General features: G+C 40.6%; 1 protein-coding gene across 3 annotated transcripts; it reads right to left on the bottom strand.

Moving 5' to 3' along the window:
* Positions 1–949: 949 nt before the first annotated feature.
* Positions 950–24,682, bottom strand: LOC130592867 (tropomodulin-3-like). Of its 3 annotated transcripts, none has more exons than XR_008970684.1 (11): positions 24,560–24,682; positions 18,081–18,266; positions 16,495–16,651; positions 9,159–9,281; positions 8,422–8,511; positions 7,760–7,890; positions 6,443–6,550; positions 4,909–5,052; positions 4,412–4,556; positions 3,142–3,282; positions 950–1,834 (listed from the first exon to the last, which is right to left on the bottom strand). XR_008970684.1 is itself a non-coding variant. In XM_057397518.1 (10 exons), the coding sequence occupies exons 2-10, from the start codon at positions 18,204–18,206 to the stop codon at positions 1,803–1,805; spliced, it is 1,056 nt and encodes a 351-aa protein (XP_057253501.1). In that variant the 5' UTR covers positions 18,207–18,266; positions 24,560–24,682; the 3' UTR covers positions 950–1,802. The 3 variants fall into 3 exon arrangements, 1 of the variants encoding a protein (XP_057253501.1); XR_008970685.1 differs by having other exon boundaries at positions 3,161–3,282; XM_057397518.1 differs by lacking the exon at positions 3,142–3,282.
* Between the last annotated feature and the right edge of the window lie 3,065 nt (positions 24,683–27,747).

Raw genomic sequence — 27,747 nt, 5'->3', positions numbered from 1 at the left:
CCAAAACCAAAAGAAGCCCTTTCTGTTATGAGTCAGATAGTTTGATTGTTTCGAAGTTACAGATTGCCTTTGGTTTTAACAGAATTAATACTGACTTGCTTTTCAGAGCACACATTTATGTATAACAAGAGGCTGATTTTGAAATAGGAAAACTGTTTTTCCACAAGTATAAACCAGTTATATACATCCTCACTAAAGGCACTATGGTTTAAAATTCTCAGTACAGTTGCAGTAAAATTTGAAGTCGCCTCTGGAGTAAAGTTTGTCTTTAAAGATCCAAAATGAGATTTGCAGCAAATGACAAGGTAGGTAGAGTGTCAGGGAGTTGCTCTGTTAAATTTTTATAGTCTATACAACCTGATGCAAAAATCTCAGGCCAATGTCTTCTATACGTTAAATGCTCATCGTGTTACAATCCTCTGATGAAAATGGTTGTCAGTTGAATTTTCTGTCACTAGAAAGATTGCTGAGCAGTTCTAAAGAACATTTTGGTGATCTCATGACAACAGTGAGCAAACTAGTACAGGACAAACTGACCTGCGCCAAAAAGCCTCTAGGTTTTCATATTATATCAGGCTACTGTGATTATGTACAGAAGTTGAAGTGATTCTTGTTGCCTTATTAATTTGCTTAAATACAGAACTTTAAATACATCATACTGAGTTGACACTGTATATTGGTTAATTTCTGCATGTCTTATGTAGTGTTTCAACATCAAGACATAAGTAGAATAGAAAAATCCTTTCTTAAAAGTGTTACTTCATTATTTTATTACAAAAATGACAGATTTATATGAAGTACTGACAGCTTAATGCAGCAGCTTTTAAAAAAGGATTTTTCCATTTGCCAGTGAATTGGAGCAGTGGTTTTACAGTCAGGGGATTTTTTTCTGTACAAAATTAAAAAAAACAAAACACCACATGTCCACTACTTCTAGAGAAATTGATACTTATGAATGTAGATAAAGATTTTTAAACAAGGAATATAAACTAAATGCTGATGAACACATGAAATCGATCTAAAACTATGCCCAGTTCAGATACAGAGCAAGATACAGTCATGGGATCTCTTGAAAAAGACTTTCAGGGTTTAGGTGTAATAGAAAAACTTATTTTGGAAGGCACTTACTGGTTTTTATTATTTTTTCAAGGCTTCCACTTTTTTATTAGTCTCTCAAATATCTTGGAAAAAGTCCTTTGCAAATTTATTTTTGTTAGGTTTAAAGCGATGTCTTTAATTAGTCACAGTAAGTGACTAAAAGTAGAATTACAACTGAGATAGCTGTGAAAGATTTCTCTTCAGTGCATGAACAAGGCTGAATAGCTCTACACAATGAGACTGTTGTGTGAAGAACCCCTTATCACTAATGCATTGTTTCCAAGAATATACACACCCCTCCACGTAAATAAGCACCCCCAGATTTTCTAACAAACATTTCAATTGGGTCATTATCTGACCAGTGACTCTGAATGTGCCATTCTTTAACTACAGACAATTATAACATTGATTTGCAATTACATTTTTAGCAGAAAGTACAGCCAAAGTCTTGAAATACAAAAAGTTCTTAAAAAAACCCAATCAAAGACTGTGGTACAGGAACTGGTGCAGTTACCGTGTCTCAATCTGAAAAACATGATGTATACCAGCAGATTATTCATATAGCTTTGCTTTAAAAGGAATGGGGTTTCCAGTCTTTTCCCTTCTAAGCCAGGTAAATGTAGTCCAACATTGCCGAAGCCCAGAGTGATGACCATGCCTGGACGACCCTTGAAAGCTCCACACAGTTCTGACAAGAAGATCTGCTAGATATCTCCTTCAACCCTCCTCTTGCGAACTGTAATGAGAGAGAAAAAGGGTTTTACTGGTTTATCATTATAACTACTCTTCATATTTCTACAACACAAACAGTTGCCGCATAAAGCTGGTACGTTAGCAGAGTGTTATCCATCATTTTAAGCTTATGCTTTAGCAGTGCTTATTGCCTTATTCATGAACAGCTTCAACTACTTGTGAGGAGAGACTTGTGAAAAACAATCATTTTGTTTGGTAAGAAGATTTAGCCTTCACTCTTTTTATACATCGCAGTTTTCTCACTGAAATTTACATGCCTTCAAAAGAAACAGTACAAGAGTTTCACAGTGCATCTAATATGATTGATACACATCACAAAAAAATGTTACATTCAATATCCTCAAACATTCCGGTTGTTAATAAAAATATTCAATTGTCAAAAAAAGCAAGTGACAGATTTATGAATAAAATCATTAAAAGCTCACATGCTGTTTAGACTTAATACGCAAGATTGACAATGACTGGAGTTTTGCTTACTATCTGTAGTGTTCTTAATTGATATTTTATTCCCCCCCCCCGCATCAAATTGTTTTCCTTTTCTGTGCAGACATGAGGCTAAATGTCTTCAAAATTATAGAGGGCATCTCCACTGATCTCCATTAGCAAGCATATGTATACATAAAGTAATTCTGTTCTCAAATCCACACATGGGAAATTATGTGGTTTTCCAGATATTTGCAATATGAGTTGATCTTTATCTTCAGATCAAAATAACAGAGTCAAAACTGTTTTGTTTAGCCTGCCTCTTCCTGTTTCAAGAAATGCTTTAAATACAGTTTAAGGAAACAATCACAGTAAAATCTCACTAGAATTTTACTCTTTACAAAGTCAATACATTGCTCACTTTGAGAATAACCCATAGACTTATCACAGAATCAGAGAATGGTTTGGGTTGGAAGGGACCCTAAAGCTTCTTCAGTTCCAATCCCCTGCCACGGGCAGAGACAACTTCCACTAGACCAAGCTCCGTCCAGCCTGGCCTTGAACACTGCCAGGAATGGGGCAGCCACAGCTTTTCTGGTCACCCTGTGCCAGCACCTCAGCACCCTCACAGGGCATCAATTTAAAGCCATTACCTCCATTTGAATCCGACTTATTTCAGTGACAGCAGTTATGCACACCAGCTTCCATCAAATCACAAGAACAGATGGAAGAGTTTCCAACCTTAGACTTCTCCAATCATGCAGTTCAAAGCAACACGTACACAATCTCAGACAAAGAAAAGGGAAGTACTACACAGCAAAAGCAAAGGAGAAAGATGATGCAGACTATCTCTTAAAAGGAACAGACAAAGACAGAAATGAGATACTTTGAACATCCCAGTTTTCAGTGCTCAGTACCCAACTGGGTATTCAGCGTAACTGCCTCTGGAGCTTCAGGGCTGGAGAGATGAAAGGGTATTTGCAGAAACTTTTACTCGCATACTCCAGACTAAGAAAGCAAAGAGAAAAGGCAAGAGATCAATAGAAACATAGATTTCCAACTGTCAAACACCAAAATAAGAACTAGTGAAGAAAGAAACCTTAAAATAGAGCATTATGACAAAAATGAGTAACTGATTTAAAACCTATTTTGAGAAAGAGTTATGCAGTGTCCAAGTGTCCTTCTTCTCTCTCTATGCACTATTCATTATTCCTTCTCCATCTCTTCGAGAGCTGTTCTTCCCCACTTTTTTACTCAGAGTGGAAGCAGATCATTAAATCAAATTCCAGTTTCCTATGTCATTCTCTCTAATGTGTCCCTGAGCTAGTAGTCCCACTAAACTGGCCCATTTTAGTGGCCCATTTTGACGCTCAGATGTGTATCCTTATCAAAAAGGATCTAAAGCCAACAGGCTTAATTAAATGGAGTTTTAAAATGCAGTTCTATTTAAATAGATGGACTACATTATCTTGTTGTAAGTGAGAGCTTCAAGTATTTGACATTATTATACAAACGATTTCCATTCATGTGCTATTTTACTAACCAATTTTCTGCTGGTCCATTTAGCTAGGATTCTAACAGATGAACTGCAACAAAACTTACTGCAGCAAATAAAGATGCCACTGTTGCAAGTTACCTTTCAGAGAGGCAGGGAAGGTACCTGTGCATGAAGAGAAGCATAAGGGATGAGATGACCCAGCCCCAGTCTCTGAACATGATAGTACGTTCAGTTTCCTTTCTCAAGCAATCCCAAATGAGGCTGGGTGTGCTGACATTAAAGAGGACATCCTGCACTATTAATTTCAAGTACTGCTTTTGAAAAAATGACGACTCTTATCTCAATAGAACTGATCAAAACTATTATTTTCTCTCTCTTTGCCACAACTCATGTTGAATTTGAATGTTCTTGTTCTAAACTATGCTAAAAATCCTCAACTCATTCACCTGAACACACCTTCAACAAAGTAAAAGAATATCAAGCAGCAACAGAAGAGTAGGAATAAAGCACGGGAGAAATCTGAAACTCATCTACTCATATTTTGCTATCCTGGTTATGTCAACAGAAAAGCAGAAAAACCCAGACATCTGTACCACGCACACATTCATTTAATAGTCACTCTCTGCTGACAGGACTTACCCAAATCATTATTTTTTGTGATAGCTGCAGCTGCCCTGGCTCGAGGTCCCTGTTGTGTGAAATGGTATCCAAATTTGAGGATCTTCGTGTTTTCTTCAAGCATCTTGGCAATTTCTACTTCTGCAATTGTGCCCAGCTGCTGCCTCTGTTAAAATAAAAGATACACAAAGACAACAGAGCTTATGTATATTCAGCCTAAAAGAGATCAGAATACTTTCATCATAATAGTCAATAAACACCAAGATTCGTTTTGATTAATCTAAAAGGCAGCAGGTCACAAAATACATCTGTGCGCTTTAAAGCACAAGCAAGTACAGAAGTGACCAGGACTCAACCTCAACAGGATGCTTCTGAGAATCTCACAGACAATAATTCATGGGGTTAAGGTATTTAAAAGCAAAATATTTTGGCAAGTTTATCACAAGCTGCCTTCAATAAATACATAATCAACAAGGATAGACTGGTTTTGACTACAATATTACCACCACCTCACTTACTTGATTATCAATTTTGATCTCTGTCAATGTTTCATTGTCTTTCAGTGCATCGACCAGTGCCAAAATTCCAACTCCAGTGATGAAGTTTGATTCTATGTTTAAACTTCTTAGTTTTGTGTTTACTCTCAGCATATCTGCAAGAGCCTTTGAGTGCAAGAAAGCATCATTAAACTCTCAAATTTTGCTACAGTACACCATAGCACACAGTGATGACCTTTTCCATTAACTAGTTCAACAGGAGCAACAAGTCACAGACACATGGTGCAACTTTGCAAGTTTTCACTTACTGAGACTAAAGAGAGTCTTCAACCAGGCATTATCTGCATTCGCCTTTTAAATAGTATTTAGTCAAGAAAGGCCCTTTCTCTTGTTACAAATTAAAAAGCTACACAGAATATAAATAGTCTGAAATTAGCATACTGGATCAATTCCATTTTCTCAGCCTCCACAGTATACAACGAGTAATGCAAGAGGCTAAGTAAAGGCCAAAGAAAAAGTATTAGTCAAGTGAAAGGAGATTAGATATGGTTAATTTGGAAACAGGAGATCTGACTTTCAAAATGCTTCTGTCTAAAGATTTGGTAGGAAGAGGTAAACCACAAAGCTATGAGCACAGCACCAGGATGCACCTAAAAGCACTCTTACGGAAATAGCATATACCTGATTTTATTTCTGAGAAAATCATAAAAGAAGAGTAAGTAACAGCTGAGATTTACTTTGGTAAAAACCATAACCTTTATTTTCCTTTTAATATCAAGTCACAATGCAAAAATACTCCAGCAAAACCACACCTGAGAAAAAGAAGCTTTTATAAGCTATTACAAATGTTTCGGTTCTACTGAAAAGGACCTTTAATTGACCCAAACCAAAGCTCCCTAATGTTCACTCAATGAAGTTTTTCAAAATAGTTTTCTTTCTAATACGAAATTAAAACAAATGCAAAGGATTGTCCTGGAAAAATTAGTGATGTTTTCTTACCTCTTTTCTTTAAATATGCTTTTTATTCAACATAGGAGAAACAGGACCAGATGACAAATGCCCAAGTTTCAACTGTGTCAAAATAGATACGTTCACTAATGTCATGCTTTAGTGCCAAAGCTTTAAGCCAATCTTTGGTAGCAGAGGTATCAAAGAAATAGGTGTTTTACAACTTCCTTCAATTAAAACTCTAGCTAGTAAAAAATGATTATGAGCTTTTTCAGTTTCAAATGTGCTTCTTTTAAAGTTAGTTTTGAATATACTAGTGACTCCTGGAACAAACATTATAAACTAAACAGGAGAAAAAGAAAAATATGAAGTTAGCAAAATGAAAGATCAGGGAGGAATTGTAGAAAAAGAACTCTCATACATCTGATGCACAGCTTCATGTTAGTCAACTAGCAATCACCAACTTTGATACAACAAAGGTTTGTTTAAATATTTAGACAAAATATTGTCTAAATATTTAAACAGGATTCAACTCAATCCCTCACCACTGTCTTCCCATCCTGACTTCCCTTGCACCCCGCTTAAGCACATTATCAAGAGTACTTACAACAGCAACAGGATCATTGCTTCGGGTGGCTGCAAGGCTGAAATGCTTCACATGCATGTTGGTTTCTAAGGCTTTTGCAAATTCTTTCAGTGTTGGAATTGGTATGTTCTTGAATTAAAAATAGCATGTCACTCTCTTGAGATACACAAGTTTATCCCCTCCCTCCAAGTTCTTCCATTATCTTATTCTCTTTACAGCAAAATGTACTATATTAACTTATCAGTGTTCTCCAGTAGTCTCAAGGTAAAGGCTACACATGTAGCAAACCTATATTTAAGATATAACAGCTATTAAAGTCACCAATTCTATAAAGCAAAGTCATCTTTACTACACCGATGCCATTACCATAATGTAAATGTTGAAGTATTTAGCTGACTTGGAACGGTTACTGTGCAAAATTTACATGAAAGAACATTCTGCTATCAAATTAATCTCTCACAAATACAAAAGCATTTAGAGCTTTAGACTGGTGAAGCCATTAGCATTTCATTCTCTGTGTTATTTTAAGTATAATTCCAGAATTTGCCAATGTATAGCTTGATAGCTTTTACAGTGTAGTAGTAACCAAACTTAAAAGGAATAATTTTAGCTAATTAGGGTAGCAAATTTCTCAGTTTATTATAGCAGAGATTTTGTTCTGTTGCCTTTTTAAGCATTTATTTTGGCTATCATGTTTATTGTAAAATATCTTAAACATGTATTTTCTTCCTTTAATAAGGGCAACAAGTATGCCAGGCTGTAGCGAGGCTGCAGCTAGCAGCCTGTCACTGCTGTCTGCACTGTAAGCCAGGAGTGCTATGGTTCTGTTTTCTTTCACACAAATATGCAAAAGTTTCAGCCATGTTTAAAACCACAATTGTTACACTTGTAAGCAGAAGCTGCCCTCATTACCAACAGCTCTTTTGTACAAGAATCAGAAGGGTGTCAGGTACAAGTATCACTTTGCCTGCAACACTAGTAACCAGGAACACATTGCTCCTTCAAAGGATAAAGGATTCAAAGAAGTTAACTCCATGATGGCAAATTGCTGGAACCATTGCCAACTTGGCAACAACAGAAATCTGCGCAGTAAGAAAATCTAAGACTTTAAATACACATTTGGCAAAAGAAACCAAGATGGCTTATCGGTTTAGCTCTGGGTTTCTGAGATTACACGCACACCACAACATTCAACAGAAAGGCTGCTTTACTTAGAAGAAACCTGACATACTCTCTCTTATGAGTGTAAGCTGCAGAACTCTCATGCAGAGTTTTGCAGTTTAAAGTGTCTTCTACTGAGCAAAAGCAGCGTATTTACTTCAGACTTCAGGTAATTACCTTAATGTTATTTAGGTTAACTTCAACAAGACGAGAATCATTATCTTTAATCCTTTGCAGTGTCTCCTCTACATTTGTGGGATTTGGTGGCTCATCAAAAACAGGCAACATTTTTTCACCTTTTACTATATCTGAAAAGTAAGGCATTTAATTGTAATCAAACAGGTCACATCCTTCACTGTGAATAAATGATACTCATAGTAAATATTTTCTGTCTTTAAAGATCATCAGTCTTTATATCTCTCCCCACCCAAAACGCCTATCATCCTCTCCTGACCATATTTTCATAAATTTCAACTCTTTTCCAAAGGCCCTCACAGCCCTCCTGCTTTCCTTCCACACCAGAAAGCATATAGGAGTTGAATTATAAACACAAACGCAAAACCCAACACACACAAATGCATGTTTATGCCTACTTTTATCCCCCCAAAGTGACTTAAAATCAGACTAGACTGTAGTGTACGTATATTTTAATTTCACTCTTGCCAGAACTCAATTAGCAATATTACAGACACGCACATTTCCAACTCAAGACTGCACAGTCTAAAGAATACTAGTGCAACAGAAAATAGTTAATGCTACCGTACAGAAAATAGTTAATGCTATAGTAACTGTCTGTAGTACAAAGCACTCATTTATCTAGCACTTGTGTACACACTTACCTGAGAAGCTGTCTTTGTCAACCCCATTACGGCTTCCTACTACATCACAGAGCTCATAGTTTGTTATCAAGTGAGACATTCCCAGTATAGCTGTAAAAGGATAAAAAGAAAAAGCAAATAAAACAATTTTGCTGTTTCTGACTAATTCAGCTCAGGTTCAGGTTTCTTTAATACCTTCAGGTTCCTTTAATACCAACTGGTGTTTGTAAAACACCCTGTTATCAGTACAATAAGCTGTTCAATCTCTTAATCATTTAAAGAAAAGTAGAAATAAAATAATTAATTGCAGACTTTTAAGTTGTCTTTCACATCTTAGATTTGACCTCACCAGGGTCAAGCATCAAAATTAAAAGTGCAGCTCAGTCACAAAATTATTGACTTAAGCTTCAGGAATACACGTACATGTATTCCTAATGCAGCATGCTCTTACATGCAAAAAAAAAAAAAGTAGTACCATACACAAGGAACCCCAGCCAGTCTGAGGAATGAACTTAAAGGGGTTGAGTTTGAAAATCAGGCATCTTTTGCAGGCCAGAATAATTTATGTTCCTATGAATTATCACAAAGCCACAAAGTTGATATACTACAAGCAAACTGGCATATAACATAATCTAGTTTCTATCACAAATACAACTTCCTCTAATCACATTTCAAATAACAAATACACAAATGCATTTATTATAGATCATTCTTGTCTAAATACACACCAGCCCATTCATATCTCAAGAACAACTGACCTGCAAGGTCACCTAATTCTGTGTCTGTGGCACTGGTCAAGGCTTCCTCCAGTTCTGGATCAAGAGTGAATTTTTCTTCTGCATAAGACTGTACAGGCTTCTGCTTGGGGATAAATATTTTCCCTGGAGTTAAGAAAATGAAAAGTCTGTCGTTATTTCATATTCTATAGTTACTTATCTTTATTCTTTTTCTGTACTTAAGGAATATATATTACATAAATCCTAAGAGCACCGAGGAAAACATAAAGGAATGAGGTTTCTTCTTTGAAAGTCAGATATGGGGAAAAAAAACATAAACAGGACATAGTCATTCGTTGCTTCCCTAAGGATTAGAAAGTATATACAAGCCTCCTTCATACATTTCAAATAGCCCAGAAAAAGTGCCTATAAGGAAAATTTAGTATCACTAGAGGATGAGGACCAGCATCCTCTCAAGGAAAAAAAGGGACCCAGGCACAACTGTAATCTGAACATGTCAGAGACAGCATATCAAATGCCATGATCTGAAACCATGAACCTGAGAAGTTGTGAATGCTGCATCCCTGGTGGTGTTCAAGACCAGGCTGGACAGAGCCTTGGGTGACACGGTTTAGTGGGAGGTGTCCCTGCCCATGGAAGGGGGGCTGGAACTGAATGAACTTAAGGTCCTTTCCAACCTAACTATTCTGTGATTCACTGCAGTTTTATTCACTGCATACATGGTATTTCTGATTTCAGATGTTAACTTAATTTTTAAGTAGAAAAGGGAGATGCCTGAGCTGCTTGAGAAAACCACAGTAGTGAAAAGCACACACCAGGGTAACAGATTACTCTGCCAATGGCACTGTTTTCTAAAATGATAGTTAGAAAGGTCATAGAAGATTCAATGGAAAAAGGAGCAGTGGTAATACCACATTCCGTGCCGCCTTTGCAGTCACTAAGGACAGGTAATGGGAAAAGTTATTCAAGGAGACATGCTAACTACACAGACCTTTATTTATAGTGCATGATTCTTCATATATCATAATGCATATATGTTCAGCTGAAAAGTTAGGGTAAGATATCAGAATATGAGAAACCTATTCTAACAGTTATTCTGAATCAGTTCAGATGAGAATGATTTAGCATTGGCCTTTCAGAACTAAGTCTGCCAATGGTTAAGAACCCAGGAGAGGTAAGGGGTGCTTAGGTTCAGGAAAAATTAACATGATACTGTATTGTATGAGAGAACAAAAGCATTTGATACAACTATTTCACAAATATTTGATGCATTTGATACAAGTATTTCACAACTAGAAAACTGACTCATCTCCACCATTACTCAAAGTTTTTCAAGCTTTCCAAGTTGCCCGAGCTATCAGCAGACAGAGCTGTGGGAAAGGGGCTCCAAGTGCCATTATTTATTTCCTGGGGTAGGAAATGGTGTTGATAATCTTCCTATGAAGTCTCAGTGCTAAACCAGTAACCCACCCTCTGTCATAATCAGAGCTAAAAAAGACTTCCACACACAAATCACTCTAGCTCATCCCAATTATACGGTGAAAACCCACCATGCACCAGAATCAGCTGGCCAGAAGCCCAAGATTTTTTTTCACTTGAACTGCATACAAGCATATCTTGTTACATGTTTGGACTAAGACTAAGTTTAGCATTTTTAAATACCTCCCCATGACAAGAAGCTTTATAGGGAATATTGCAGTTTCATTTCTGGGAAATTCCAACAAAGCAGGATTTTGATTTCACCATTTATGGAAAGCAAAGCCTGAAGTCAGGTCCTAAGTCGAGCAGCAGACACAAAACCCATAAAAGCATAACAAAACTCATCCACCTTTTCCCTCTCTCTCTCCAAATTCCTATCCTAGATTACAATAGTTTGTAGTTCATTTTCTTTTTATAGGAACTTAATGCATGACCACTAGCACAGATTACAAAGAAGCATATCAGGTTTTTCCCTGACAACACAGTCTGATGACAAGGATCTGTTGCTAGCAACACAGTATTTCTGTTCCTGGGTTGCTATCTCTTTGTAAGGTTGTATAAATGGTCATTATCCACAGTCAGAAGCAGAAAATAAATCTCCTTACATAACTGTATTGACTACAAACAGCAGCTGAAAGCAGCTGACATGCATTACCACCCACACCTCTGGTTTGATGGACAGTGCAAAAGTAACTATGGTTGTGGTGAATCAGGAAGAAGAAATGATTTATGAAGGAAAGAGTCACAAATTGCAGGCTTCAGTAACAAATGCTGATGATTATTCTGATACAATTGACACAGTACATTCCTACCCCCACTGTACCACCGCCACCTGCTGGGGAAGCAATAGCTTTCAACTTTAATTTTCAGGAGAGATGAGTGCTTGATGAGGTTTTCATTAAGCCATTAAACACGCTGAAGAGCATATACATGATCTAAAGCCTCTCATTAGCTACGCTTGTGTTGTTTCCCCTCAGTAATACAGGCAAGTAAAAAAGTGAGGATTTCAGAGTAAAAAAAGAGAGAAGTGTGATGTGAGCACCTGAGCCTTCTTTCATGTCATCCTTTATCAGCAGGCTGCAAGTGGGAGAAGGAAACTGAGCTCAGTTAAAAGCAACTTTGTTAAAATTTATTTCAACCTGTATGAGCCTTTTGTCTGGTTCATCACAGTACTCACAACAAAGAACTGCTTTTCCTGGTGTTACTTTACATAATTCTTCAATACATAGGTTAGGAACTTCTGGTTCTGAACATCTCCTTCAAAAGAAAAAACTTATCCATACATGTCTGACTCATAAGATAACCTAAAGAGGCACAAGCATACCCAGTTTTCATTAAAGCAAAAATGTTAAGAGCCACTCCCCTCCAGAAACCTTCATTGCAGCCAACTGCAGTCACATGAACTGGGTCAGGAGCAGTTTTTGTTACAAAACAGGTCACACCCTTGTGTATATAATGTCTCATTCACTGGCTTCATCTCATCCTTGCCCAGAGTTCAGAGGTTTACCATGCACATACGAAAGCAAGACCTTCCTCACTCCCCACTTCTACTAACATACCTCATAAAAAGATAAGACCCCTGTGTCTCTGGGGCCAATGATCTAACTCCAGGCCTGCTGCCAAGACAGTTTAGCAATTCCCTTCCCTAATGTAAGATTTAAAAAACCCACACACTATACATCTGTACAACCCATAAGCTGAATAGCTTTCCTGGCCCTTGAGTGGAACACTTCCAAATAGCAGGGATTTGATCACATAAAGGAACAAGACATCCTCCTTTTCAGCCAACAAGGATACTGCAAAGATTAAGCAATACAACATAAAGAGACAAATTTCAGAGTTGTTCGCATCTTTTTGGTAGTAACTATATATTCGGGTCTTCTACGCCTTTACCTAAGGAGTTAAATGATACACATCCCAGGATTAATTCACAGGCCTTCTCTGCTGCTGAATGAACTTCCAAGTTCCACAAAATTGTATTGCTCAAAAGGCAGAAATGTTGGATGATGTCTGTTGAAGTGCCAAAGGCATTTCATACACAGACTCACAGTACCCAAGGTGGGACTCAAAATCCTGCAGGAGTCATGTCTGCTCAGTGAGGCCATGCACTGCATATGCCGGTGCTATTCTCACATACCCCACAGTCCTACCCCCAAGCTATTAGACAGCAAGTGACTTCTACCTGCAGATCAGAACATCCAAAATCCACTTTGGAGTAGTCTGTTTGCAGAAAAGGCATCAAGTGTCACCTGAGGACAACTGAATACAAGATTGTCTCATCAGTGACTTCATGAAGAGTGAGCAACATCTGATATACTCCTTACATCTTATGTTCCTTAAAGTTTCATCAACCCAGAAATTGATATAACCTGCAATTCATCAATCACCAACTTTTACCATGTGACAGACTTAGGTTCATCAATTCACTTCTAAGCACAATTTAAGAGTATTATTTTTTAATCCACTTACAAGTGACTTCCTCAGTGTCTTATTGTAAAAACTGCTCTGTTACTCATTATCTGATTACAGAGCACATAGCAGTGAGTTAGAAAACTGTTTTACATTAAGGCTACAATATCACATGCTATTTTGTTCTAGTGGTCTTGTATGGAGAACGTCAATTCGCCAAGCTGCTTCTCCAAAACTCCTACATGATATTAGCTTCCTTTTAAACATGTAACACACTTCCTTTAAAGACCAATGATAGAATGGCAAACAGAACACAGCATCACAAATCCTACTGCAACAGAAGCAAATGGTGATCTAGAGCAACAACTGAGAAGGGCAGCAACAAAAGAGCTCTAGCCAGGTGACTACAGTTTCAGCCTAACAATAGCCCAGGTGACAGAGCAGGGAAAAAACCCAAGACAAAACACCAAAATGAAAACATGAAAGAGGAAGTTATATGAAATGCAAATCTACACAGACAAACATACCCTGGCAGGAATGTAGAGGGAGAATTGGAAGAGAAAATAACAATTAGGAGAGTACAAGGGCTAGAAACACAAAGCATTCTTGCACTATGCAGCACAAAGTACATTACTGATGTTAGATATGTTTTTATCTTGGGTGCAATAATCCTCATCTTCTGCTGTTCCAAGAGAAGTGAGAAGCATTGGTCAGACATAGTCAGAAGTGTGGAACACACCTGAGGGCAACAGCCTCCAGCACTGAAGCCTCATTTCACTGTTTAGATGACAGATCCTTCTCCTTGCACTATGCCTTGTAAAATCTTTATGACATACTTACGTACACAGATCGAGACAAAGCTGGTTTTGTTGAAATTATTACCACATTGCTCTCATGAATCTCTGGAACAATACTTTACTGTATGTTTCAACACTTAATTGGAACAGAATGTGACTTAAGTTATTAAATCGTGCTTAAAAACAAAGTATGATTTTAAGAATGCTTTTAGGAACAAAATCAGGCAGTGGAAAAATGCAGTAGAACATAATTTAAGGATTGTTCAACTTTACATTTCTTTAGTACTGTTCATCTCACTGTATCAGGACACTTTACATTATTTCACATCTACATTTCATAGCACACAGAAAAAGAGTTCCAAAGACTTGGAGAAATCACAGAATCTACGAGTGAAAGATGATGCAACACTGTTTTAATAAAGCATTATCTCAAAATGAGGTACTTGGGACAACTGGAAGAGAAGATTTTCCTTTACACTGTAGTAGGGGAACAAGATTACCAGAATCATTAGCAATCCAGGATGTTTAAAATTAATCCAGGGTAAGCTTCTTTGATAAACCTGTAGGCCAAATTGCCACATGGAACATTTTACTAGAATCAGAAAAGGAAAGAATAGATTTTCCCCTTCTTGCTCTGTAAAATAATTAAACCAGGTTAGAGCAATGAGACCACCTAGGCACGTACAAATATTTCAGCAGAGCCTGACCTACAACAATGGCACTAAAAAAGCAGCTGCAACTCCAGTCCATGTCTTTCTCCCCAAAACTTATAAATCTGAAGGTTACAATGGTCAGGTTTCTGCCACATTTTTAGTTTCAATGAAAGCAAGAATTTAATTTTTCATATAATTTCTCCCTTCTTCTGTGGTACTATAGTATAGTAGTATAGTTATAGTAGAAAATGTTATTAAGTAGTGAGGGTTTTTTTTTAAAGATACGGGAAGTTTTGCTAACTGAACTGGTATGACATATTGCAACATACAGGCAGACTGCTATTTACTATATTACATAAAGGAAATGACATTTGATCTTTCTTCATCAAGACCTGCATTGCAGCTGAACCCTTCTGTTTTTCTACATGATTCACGCAGGTTTTATTTACCCAAACAAATAGTTTTCCATGTGCATGGGTATGTAAGCAGACTTTAAAGAACCACCTATCTGAATGAAGCATTAGCAGTCAGTAGAATGCAAAGTACTAACTAGTGCAAATCCTCCATGGCCAGCCTGAAGGAGCATTTAATTCACAATATTCAGTATACTGCATTATCCCAAACTCAGTTACTCTTACAGATCCAGGCAGCAAACTTCCATTCTCGATAAGCAAAGGAGTGTCAAAAGTTACCTTCCAATGAAAGCAGTGTAAACTCCACAAATAAGGCAAAACACAGTGTATTAAGGAAGTAGTACATCACATACAGTGCAGCACATTCAAGTCACAATCTCTCTATTACTTCCAGGGAGAGAAAAGGAGAGACCAACATTGTCAAGTAACAGCTATCTGGTACAGGCAAGAGAAAAATACAAACATCCCAAACAAAACTTGCATGGGATATTCACCACCATCACAACCATGTATACAAACTCAGTAAATGAATGCTCAAGTCTAACATAAACACTGATTCACAGCAGACAATTAAGTAAAGGGTTTCAAACCCTTAAGAAGAGAGGAGCCTGCTCACCTCGGGCAGCTAGAATACAACTTACCAAACAACTTACTGAGGTCTTACTGTAGATGTGCCCTGCTGCTGGGGAAGGTTCAGACAAGCTAGGATTCACAAGCAGTATAAAAAAAACTATGAAGTGAGAGCTAAAAGCCTCCTCCTATGCCTATGTGCTCCAGACTGGGAGTTTCTGTCCCTACACCTTAGTAAGGCACAACAAATTTGGGAACTCTCGCTTTTGGCAGAAGAAATAAATTATTCTTATATATTTAAGATTCACATTCTTTAATTCTCTCCAGAAAAGGAAAACACTTCCCATCCAAGTCAGCAAGACAACTAGATCCAAAACAAAGATTTAAAATCCCATGCTTTAATAATGGGTCTGCTCATTGGGTCAATGTTTCCATGGTTTTTAGACCACAAACCACTGTCAGATTTCAAAGCTGCTTGCAATGTTAACTATGTAATTAGTTATAATAACTATGCAATTCTTATTAGACCTCTCAGTAAAGATACTAGAAGAACAACATGACTGCATACACCACTTGCATGGCCTTGTCAGCCTACAATGTCTTTGAACATTATCATCTACAACATCATCATTATACTGCTATTTTTTAAATTCAGTATGTTGCAAATGTTACTGTCTGTACTCAGCTCCACGGGGCATAAACCACAGGCACAACAGCAGCATTTGTTATTAATATCACAAATCAGGGGTAGCTCTTACTCTGAGGATACCACCCCATCAGAACTTTATCATCTGATAAAATCCTTGAGTCTTGTCTCCTTCCTGTGCTAGACACAAACAGCACAGCAGCACCAGCGTCACAACTGCCTGAACAGGAAGCATCCCGCCTCTGCACAGTAGCACTCGCTCGGAAATGCCACCAGTTAAAAAGCATGAGAGCTGCCGGTGCTTCAGTAAACTTTGGTTCACAGCAGTTCTGGCTAGTCCACTTCAGAGATTTCATAACCACCTACACCAACCGGAAAGGGTGGCGTTACCTTTCTTTTCTTTTGTAAAAGGCACATAGTCTTCCCTGTCTTTGTGCTCAAGAGCCTGCTTCTCTAAGTATGCCAGGAGCCGTTCCCTGTCGAAGGGACCTGAAGCCTTTTTAGCAGTCTGGTCTTTCTGTCGGAAGCCTGCAGGCAGCAATGCATTCTGCAAAACAAAGTGGAGCATATAAAGTACAGCTTAGAAAGTCTGAGTGAACACCTGCTTAGTTTCATTTCCCTCTTCCTTCTCCCTCTCCCCAAGGTTCAGACTCAACATATCATCCTTTTTAGTCAACTTCATTTTTTTATGGGGCAGGAGAAGGACACAAGATAATCTGTTCTTTAGATACCAAGAATATATTGAAAAATAGAGCACACTGCACTCGGAAGCAATACTTTAAGTACAATAGCTCCCAGCACTAGACTTACTAGGTAATTTTGATTTATTTTCTAGAATAAATAGTGTTTAAATGAGTAGTAGTAAATAAAACTCTGCTATTTACAGCTTAGACATTCAGCAAGAGACTGCTCCCTCCACCTCTTATATCCATGTGTTTCTGAGTCTTCAAAACAACTGTCTGTACTGTTGTATGACATTTAACACACGGTACTCCTACTTTTGACATGATTCAAGGTGGGGTGGTTCATTTTGCCATCATCAAAGTATTTCAGCTAAAAAAAGCCCCAAACAAACAAAACAAAAACAGTAACAAAAACCCATAACCAACAACAAAAAATGGAGGATATTAGTATGGAAAGAATGGGATATTTTGAAATTCAGATTGTCATAAAGGATAGCTAATCACTTTTGCCAGTTCTCCTCTGTTAAAATGTCTAGAAATCCAAAGCCAATTAAAGTATCACGAGTATTTTGCAGTGCAACAAAACAGGTGATCATAATACTCTTAAATGACACCCAAACATCCAGATTAAACTTAATCTTGGTACTATTAAAGCAAGAACAGACAATCTGGAAGTGAAAACACAAGTCTTGGAATCCAACATTAGCTGCAGTATCAGCAGAGGACATAGGCCTTTATAACAGAGGGCTAAAATGTTCCTTATTCAATACCACATGCTGACATAATAATTCAGGAGCTGAGCAATTACTTGCCTCCTCTTTGCAAAGTCAGCACAAGGACAGGAATAGATTGAGATTATCAGATACAGGACCAGGAATCTCTAGAAGAGGTTAGCACCCTCCCTCTCCCATCAAACTCCAACAATGGAAGCAACAAAATAAAAGATGCAGAAGGGCTGGTTACCAGACAACACTGGAAGCAGGAAAGTTAAACAGGCCTTTCTCAATAACCTTTCTTTCCAAGAACACAAGCCAAAGCAATTTTTATTATAAACACATCCCAGAAAGCTCCTCCTTACAATTCCTTCTTCAGTTTTCCTCTACTGCAGTTGCATTCACTTTGCAAACAGGAAATAAGCAGTTGAAACATTATATACACAAATATATCTGTAAATAAGATCATGAGCAGACTAGGAAATAACTGTCCAAAAGTACAAGTAAAAAAAGTCTCAACTTATTTCAGACTACTTTCTAAATGAATGAAAAAATAAAACTTCTCTTGGCTAATACCTACCTCAGGGTCAAGATCATCCAAAACAGTTTCCAGTTGTTTCAGTTCTTCTTCCGACAGTTTGCCAAGAATTTCATCCTCATCAAGATCTTTGTACTTGTCCAAGTCCTTTCGAAATGGGAGTGTCATGACTCCAGCAGCAGCAGGTTGCTCAAACACTTTAAAACCAAGTCTTATTCTTCACCAGATCTATAAAAGAAGAAAAGTTTTTAAAAGAAGCAACAATAATTAAGATAAATATCGTAAGTACAAAGCACCTTCAAACTCCAAATACATCTCTGAAAGAAAAGCTTTTTCATTCAGTATTCATATCTACCTGTTACTCTACAACAGACAAAGAGCACTTGGACACTGTCTACACCTTGCCACTTCACTGACAAGAATCCCGTCCTGCTGTGCCCTTTTCCATCAGTAGCTAAGCTAATATATATTTTCAGATGAATGCCAGACCCGGTTTTCTCAATGAAAACACCAAGGCCACAGTTCCCACAGAGCTGGGCAGGCTGCAGGGCAGGATGGAGTAAATGGCAACTATACCTAGTATTTATGAGCCCAGCTTAATGAATGCTGCTGTTCTTTTACAGATATTGCAGTCAAAACGAGAGCTAAGATGCTTTGTTGCTGCTGCTGTTTAAGAGCAGTAAAGGAGAACTTCACTACAAACAAGCTAATTGTTTATTACTGACTCATATCCCCATGTATTACCTACAGAGGGAACAAAGGAAGTTTGCCTCCAAGTTAATTATAGCACTGCCATTGAAATAACATTGTTTTGTCCAAGGAAAATTAAAACACCTTGATGAAAGACTTGTGGAATACAGCTCCAAAGTAGCAGCACTCCAGGCAGTCCTACAAACACACACATCTCCCCCCAAAAAAATTAAAAATACAGAACAGACTGCTTAACTGCTCACTAAATAGTATACTTGGAGGAAACTGGGGTCCTTCAAAAGATGTCCAGCCTATATAGTACTTCTTACAGACAGGGAGAGCTCAGGGAACCTTTATTCTAACAGTCACAATTTTTGACCATTTGGCTTGCAAAAAACAAAGAGCTGATCACAACAGGGCTGAATCTGACAAGTTGGTTTCTCTCAATTTTCTGTAAGAAGTTCTGGGATTTTCCTTTTGTTCTGCCAAATTCTTGCTTCAAGTTGAGCACATGCACAAAAAAAGGTAACTTGAATGTCTCTTTGTAAGTGAGCAAGAGTGTCCACAATGTACAATGGGAGCAAAAGCTAGATTCATACATTCAGGCTTATTAGCTTCCCAAACCCCCTATAGAAATACTCAACACAGATCAGACATGCGGCAAACAACTTGTTCTCCAATGGCCCACATTCCAGTTTAGAAGCTTGCACCACAGGTACTAACTGCATTAGTTCAAACTTGTACTTACACTGTACGTCAAAAGCAGATCAATTTAAAGTTACTGCCTCTCACTTAAAAGAAGGGCCATATATACATGCTATACTATGGAATCCTGCTTACAGAATTCCTTCACCTCAGTTGTTTACATCAAGAAAGGTCTCTGTGGCAGTCATAGTTACACTCAGTGATATTTTAGTTCAGAGACACTGAACAGACATGAGCACGTGAAGGCCCATCCACACACATTCAGTCAAGTTTACCTGTAAAGTAAATATGGTTTTAACAATTTCTTTTGCAAAACCAGTAGATTTTCAGTTCCTACCAACATCTACAGCGGAATAAGGAACAGATTTACATCTATTTCCAGGATGTCTGCTTTTAAAAAGTATTACTGATATTAACACTGCAGCTTACTTGTAAACCATGGCTGACATTGATAGGACGTAATTCCAAAACTGAACTACCAACTTTGGTAAAGTTCCCTCAAACATAATAAAAACCATGAGGAATCCTCAATTTCATGGTATATTATGTCAAACAGAAGTGTCTGGCCTCCTCTGAACCACGACCAATAATACTGAAAGAGCGTGGACCTTTTGCAAGAGGCCACAGAGCTGAGAACATCCAAGTTTAATGGCTGCAGAAAACACAGAGGGTAGCAGACCTATGTTTTTCAAACCCAAGTTCCAGAGGTAACTAAATGAGTGTCTCTATGGGCCGGCATTCCACCTCCTACAGCTTTCATAGTCTCATGGTTATTTGTTTCTCCAGGTGCATAACAGCTGAAGGACAATTAGCTGATGGCTGCAGCAGATGCCACACAATCTGCATGCACACTTCTCATTCCAAGTGCCTTAATGTTTTGCCCTTCCTTACAGTTCAAGCCATTACACACTATCATAAGAGAAAAACATTTCCTGAAGCCAATTACACAGCATTGTTTGTGACCAGGCTGCACCATCTGAATCCTACATCAAGACACTGCTATTTACCACATTTCTGCATGTCCATTTGCATTCAAATATTAAAAGGTGCAGTTTTAACAGGTAATTATAAGGAACAGAAGAGTTAGCATATTCCAGAATAATGCTCTCCTTACTCTGAAGGAGAGCAGCACTGCATTACCATGCATTACATTTATGTAGGCTGTATTTACTCTCTATGAATTACTGTAAAATGCTGTTGCCCAAAATTAATTACCTTTTATTTACTGCATCAGTATGTTTCACATTGGAAAACTACTCATCCTTTATAATACATCAATTAATGTCCAGGTCATAGCCCTTAGTCTCACTTGTGTCTATACTGTAAGCAAAGTAGCCATTTCAAATCCTGAGACACAGTGTTCAGACACACACAAAAGTGAAAAATAGAGCAGCAGAGAAAAAAAAACAACAACCTATTTCAGTAGTAACTGAGTCTTCAGTAAGAGAATCACATGCGGCTTGGCAAATTTAAAGAGTTTTGGCCATATTTTCTAATACCTATCAAAAGTATTTCTTAAAACATGAATGTGAGACACTTTAAGACGTTACGCTGGTGGCACTGAAGAGCATGGCTGTACTAGAGAGATTCCCTGGTAACAATTTTCAGACACATTCCCTGCAACAGAAACAACAGTGCCCATGACACTCCAGAAAACATGCTAAAAATCAGGTTTTAAAACATGATTTCAGGAATTCTCACTGCCTGAAAAGGGCATAAAGACCAGCTGAAGCCCTGATCTAATCCAACAAGCCCCTTCACCTCTCTTAAACACATTCAGTACTGTTTGCTTTCTAACACTCACTGTAGCACTGCAGCAGAGATACAGGCATAATAAAGTACAAGTTTTTAGAAGCAGCAGTTTTCCACGCTGTGAATGTTTGTGGCCCATCAAAAATTGTAGGCAAAACCAAAACCATCAATTTCAGCTTTGCAAATACACTTTTTTGATGAGCAGAGCTAGTTTTCCTCTAAGTATCTTTCTTAGCTTTATCATGAAAACATTCCGTATGTTGGAAGTCCAAATTTCTCTACTCTAGCAACTTCATAGTTGCATAAGAAACATGTAGGGAAGTGGAAACAAAGCCATCACTTCCAATCAATCAAATTTCAATGCTCTATTCGCTAGGCAGAAGTGGATAAATCGGAAATGAAGATATTCTGCTGGACATCAGAGAGACATAAATCTTGTGATTATTCCTTCACCTGAGGAATTCATGAACAACTGAAGAAATCAGAAGACAGCAGTAACTTTAAGGCATTTCCTAATTACCTGAATCATCCCCTTGAAAGACTGTCAAGCAGTTTTCACATACTTCTTCTCTGCAAGTTATTTGTTTTCCCTGTGTGAAAAGGCATTTTTAAAACCCAAGATTCTAAAAATAGCTAGATTCCAACTTTCTTTCAGAACTTCATCACCATCCCCAGATTTCTATTATATTTAAGAACACAAGTTTTAGGGACCCTTTAGCAGGAGTAACCCTTTAGAAATATCTTACCCACAGGAAACTAAAGTCTTTTTAAAGTCCACCACAAATGGTTTCCATAACTTGGATTTTAAAATAGCAGCGACATGATGAAAAACAAACCGAGCTGGTTCAGGTCAGCACGATTGCAGAGGTCACTTTAATCAAATTTGCTACTTCAGAGCCTCCTTCCACCCAACTTCTGGGTGAACCTGACCTGGAGAAGGGGGATCCACAGGGCTGCAGCCTTTCTGCACCAGTCTGGGCCCAGACCATCCCAACTGCTTGGAGGAGGCTAATCTCAGCATTTCCTCAGGAAACCCCTATAATGGCAACAATTTTACTTTGTGAGATTTATTATGTGAGATTACATAGAGCTGTATATGAAGAATGTGCTGCACTTGAAAGAGCTGTCTTTATTTACCAAAGCTAGGAGAAAAATGAGGAAATAAAATATTACCACAATCCCAGCAGGTTCCTTGGCATGTTTCTGTAATGCCTTACGGTAACTCTGCTGATGCTGCTTTTCTTAGCAGAAAGCTCTCAAAAACCCAGCTGAGTCCTCCGAATCTCCAGCCTGGGGCAGGGCACAGCAATCAGATTCTCCTGCCCAGGGATCCCACAGGCATTCCCTAGCCCACAACCTTCCAGAGCCAGCAGGTGGCAGCTCATCTTTGCCTACCCTTTTTGTCAGGATAAATAGTGCTTTCTGGGCAGCAAGGAATAGCTATTTTGGGCTATTTTCCTACAAAAGCAAGCCCGAGGCTTCTTTCTGTTCAGAGAAACAGTTCACTAAGTTTTATACATGACAAACTGAGCTTCCCCAGCTTCACATGTGTCCATTGGGTGACCTAGGGAGTGGAGGGGGACAGACAGCTACTGTAAAGTAAATACAAGGACCATGAAGATTGTTCTATGATGAAGGAAACTGGAAAACAGCTGCAACTCCAGTTCCTGACAGCTCCTCCTCTGCGTAAGAGTGCACCGGGAACCAGACAAAGCCCATTCTTTCACACGTCCTGTATACAGCTACAGAGAACTAGGACACAGTTATCTTGCAGTTAGGGTGCTCTGTGTGATGGCTAAGCTGCCAAGTTGGCATTGTCCCATAAAAACTTATTCCGCATGCCTGTTCCTGAAAAACAGTTATCACACTGCAGGGCTGCATGGACATTCCCATCCAGCCCAGGCAATAGCAGAGGAGACAGAGCACGCTTGGCAAGCTGCATGGGGCACAGGAGCAGCAGCCTTGGCAGCACAGGAGGCAGCATTCCAGCATACCCATCTCCACAACACTTCCAGGCATGCTCATCAACCTATCTGCAGGGCAGGTATTATGATCCCAAATACACACAAGGCTGGGGTAAGCTAAAAATCCCAGGTACCACAGGTACTGCCTGCCCTAAGCAGCTCCCCTAACAGAAATCCCCATTCCAGTGGCCCATTCCCTCTCCCAACAGGCAGGACAGCACCACTGCATCCGGAGTTACTGACTGGCCAGGATAAGGGATGTTTTGGTGTTTTTTTCTGAACAATATACCTGGATTTTCCTCAGTAAAAATGTACTGCCCATAGACACTGACACACAGTATGTCCTCCCAGAGAAACTACCTACAGGCCTTTCAGTCAAAAGAAGCACCAGGTGCAAGCTATTTTAACACGTACAGAAGCATTCAGGTATCTGTCCATTACAGAGAAGTGGTGAAACTTACAAGCCTAGAACAGGACAGGGAAAACGTCTGAGCAGTAGCCAATTTCAGATTCTCTCCTTGAAAGCCAGGCTGTGTTTCAAGCTCTGCACACCTGACACAGGAGCAAACACCAGTCTTGAGGATGCATTTAATATAACAGATTTAACACACTCAACAACCTCTCCAGAACACCACAGCTTGTGCCTACCTGCGAAGAAGCATGTGGGTAGCTTTCAGAGGCTTATACCGAGAGCTTATGTGCAAAGCTCCCAGGAAGTTCAGGGATCTGTGAGTGCAGAGGCGACCGGGAGCCCCGTGGGGAGCACCCCTTGGCCAGGCCCCTTGGTCTGCGTCGGGGTGCTGCAGAGCAGTAACTCCCCCCAGGCACGGGTGCACCAGAAAAGCATTCCTCCGTGGTTCAGGGCCGTGAACTGCGTGCTTCATAAGTTGCACAGAACACACAGAGCAAGTTGAGAGAATTACGCTAACCAGATCCACAGGCAGAGTTTGCAAACACAGCTCTCAGGTCCCAGGGCAAAGCCGGACGCTGACTAAAACCTTGCCGACAGCCCTACGTGAGCACTCACCGGCTGACACCGCTCAGCCTCTTCCCTGCCCCAAGCCCCCGCACCCCTTCCGCGGCCAGCGCAGGAAGCCACCGCCGCTCAGCGCCAAACCCCCGCCCTGCCCTCCCAGCTCCGCGCTAACAAAGCCCCGACCTTCCCGCTCCACAAAACCAGCGGAGGTCCGGGCACCAAGGTGAGCTGCCGGGGCGGGCGGGCGGCGGCCCAGCCCCTCCTTCCTCGTCCCGCCACAGCTCTCGCTCCGCTCTGTGGCAGCGGGCACAGGGCTGCCCCCGCCGCCGACCACCCGCCCATACCCTCCCCGGCACCCCCGCGGGGCCCGCCCGGCACAGCCCGTCCGGTCACGGACACCCTCCAGCCCCAGCCCGCGGCCGCTCCCCGCTCACCCGGGCGGCGGCAGCCACCAACTCCGTCCACCGCGAGCCACAGCCCTGCGCCTGCGCGCCAGGAGCATGCCGGGAGCTGTAGTCCGGCCGCGGGGCGGGGCGCCGGGCTCTGCGCCTGCGCTCACGGAATGGCTCCGCGCCTGCGCAAGGTGGGGCGGGGAGGCAGGTCGTGCAATGACATGTGGCAGGGAGGAGTTGGGGTGCAGGGGGTTTGGGTGCCCCTGGGGAGAGGGTGGGAATGGCCCCCGTCACCATTGGTACCCTTCGTGGTGCGGCTGCTTAAGGGCTCCCGGGCTCCAGTACCCCGAAATCGCGCCTGTTTGGGGCGCTTACATCAACGGTGTTTCTCGGGGGTCACGGTGGGTGCTGGATAGGGCAGGCAGGCTGCGGGACCCAGGACGTGGATTCTGTGCAGGAGTGGGGTTTGCACGGAGGCCGAGCTGTGCGTGTGACAGCTTCCCTCCCGCAGGCACGGCCTGTGTCTGCAGCCAGGTCCTGCCCTCCCTGCCAAACCAGGGCAGTCGTGGAGCTCCTGTGTGCTTTCAGAGCTCCCCACGTCCATGCAGGTCTCTCTTTCCTTTGGCCTCTCCAGGCTCCTCATCTTCACCTCTGCCTACATGTAGTTTCTTCTCCATTCAAAACATGCAGCTTCCTCTGGGCTGTCGGCCAGGGCACTGGGGAGATGAGTCCCCCGTGCCTGCGTTCAATGTCCAGTCCTTCCCTGATGCAACAAGAGGAGCAATTACAGGGATGCAGCAGTTTCTTCTGGGAAGCTCTGGGACAGAGCACCTTTGGTGCTCCCATTGGCAGGACACTGGTGGAGTTCAAATGCCAACGTGCCCTGTTAAGGGCTGGCCAGTGCTTAATGAACACGAATGTTGGACATTTCAGCTACCAGACGTGAAGTGCTAGTAAACATCAGCTACGTTGTTTTATAAGTTATAATATGAAAGCAATCTGGACAGATTGTCCCGAAAACAGTGAAAGATCTGACTCGATTCTTTGTGTGTGTGAAAGCTGGAGCTGCTCAGACAGCAGTTTCCAGAGGTTGGTTTTTTTTCACCATGGATTTACTTTTCTTCTTATCTCAATGTCAGAAAGAGTTAAACTTTCACATCTCAGAATAAAAATTAAATGAAGGCACTTGTCTGGCCTGTGCCATTTGAATGGCAAAACATAAAACAGTGGAACTCAGGGTCTTATAGTAGAAACAGTTGAGTAACCTTCCTTGTAGACACTGCCATTCCTGCCTTCAGGGCAAGACATTTGTAGCATACAAATAATAACCAATAATCACTAGTACAGCTATAGCAGTTCTGCATTTTCCAGGTATCAAGGGCCCTACAACACTGCTGCGACTTAGAGAAAAAAGATTCCAAGGCTTGCACAGTAGGTAATAGTGAGGTGCTGACTTGTCCCGAGTCACTGGAAACCCTTGACAGGTTTGGGAAAAGAAACTGGGAGTGAAATGTTGGCCCCACTGGCGCCAGCATGAGTTCTGCTGTCTGCTTCAGTAGTGCCAAGATTTCATTTCCAGGAGATATATAGAGTGTAACTCATCATACATAATCCATCTTATTTAATACGGAGTTTATTTAAAATACTTTAAATTCGAGTAACTTATGACTGGTACATTAATGAAAGATATTTTACGAAGTCCTGGCTGTGCTGAAGTCATTAGTGAGGCTCTGATTAACTTCAACAGAGACAGAAATTAATCTGATAAATCATATTAAATCAAAATTGTGCACAGTTAAAATGGAAGAGTCCAGTGTGCTTGGCTGAACCACTTCACTTCAAAGACAGAAAGTCCCAGTGCATGCAAAGGAGGAGGCCAGAGCGGTCAGTGGGTGACAGAGCTGGGCTTTAGACTGCTGTGAGATTCTCAGTTGTTCAGCACTGGAGGCAAGAGACCCACAAAGCCACACTGAGCCTTTCTGGCACCAGGCCCATGGGTGAATGAAGAGACACTTTTGTAACCACAAGAGCACTTCTGCAAATGCTCAGCAATAGATTCATAATCCTCCAGTCATTAGAGGGCTGGCCTTTTCCAAGCTGACAGATCAATGCGTCTATCAGAGGGGGAACATGACATTCTCAAAAGGATTAGCAGAGAGATTACTTTTTCAAAGGCTGTGATTTAATTTAGGACAATCATATATGGACAAGGGAAGTGTTACAGATGCAGAATCTCAAAGGACATAAAAGACGTGGACTGCAGTGGAATTTCACCAGTGCTGAGACAATGCCATGCAAAGCAAGAGCAGGTACAGCATGAAGCATCCTCACTGCTGTTCACTGAGCTAAGCTGAGCTGTGCACAGCAGGAAGGGAACATCCAAAGCCTCAGACATAATCCTAAACTGATTAAATCATGATATATTTACTTTCTACAATGGTGATGCGGTACAAATGTAAAACATGGGTTCAATGTATAAGGCCTGGGACAGAAATATTTCCCTGGCTGGGGAATTCACACAGGATACATACAGGAAGGATATTGTCTATAAAGCAGATGATAATAAAAAGTGAAGCCTGGACCCTCTATCCTATATAATTTTTTATGAGAGTGGCCAAACTCAGACTGAAACAAATTACAAGTGAGGAAATATATTCCTTGCAGTGGCAGCAAAACAGGACATGGTTCAGTCCTGCTTCTCTGGAGACACAACCCTAACGCTTTGAAGATTTTATGTTCTGACATGAAGGATTGAGAGGCTCATCCCCATGAGCAGGGGCTTACACAGCTTTGGCGGGAGGACACAGCGGTGGCTACCTGCGCGTGTTGTGGAGTTTGCCACCCTTGCAGACGGCTGCCTTACAGCCAGCTTGGGCCTGCCTGCCAAGGTGTGTCTGGAGGCAGGCTCCAGCACTGACCGTCCCACTCGCAGTGTTCTAAGCCAGACCTGCAGAAGCTTAGATGGTGTCTAACATGCTCTGCCCAGCGCCTGGGGCCACTCTGCATGGGGGCACTTTCTTGAGTGCAGCATTAAGGCAGTTTAGACATATCCAGATTAATCCAGTGCTCTGTGAGCTGGCTGTGTAAAAGGAACATGTACTCAGAGAAGTGTGCCCAGTGTGTATTGATCAGAGGGCCTTCGTCTGACCTTGGGCCTCAGGCTCTTCAGGTAGAGAAAGAAATCCAACAATGAGCAAGCTGTCCTCCAGATCTGTTCATGGAGAAAGAAG

The sequence above is a fragment of the Pezoporus wallicus genome, unplaced genomic scaffold, assembly GCF_028554395.1.
Source record: "Pezoporus wallicus isolate ANWC-B61680 ecotype Strahan unplaced genomic scaffold, APGP_CSIRO_Pwel_v1 contig_3952, whole genome shotgun sequence".
Taxonomy (NCBI): Eukaryota; Metazoa; Chordata; class Aves; order Psittaciformes; family Psittacidae; genus Pezoporus; species Pezoporus wallicus.
The sequence above is the reverse complement of the archived record's forward strand: the minus strand, read 5'-3'. Positions and strand labels throughout refer to the sequence as shown.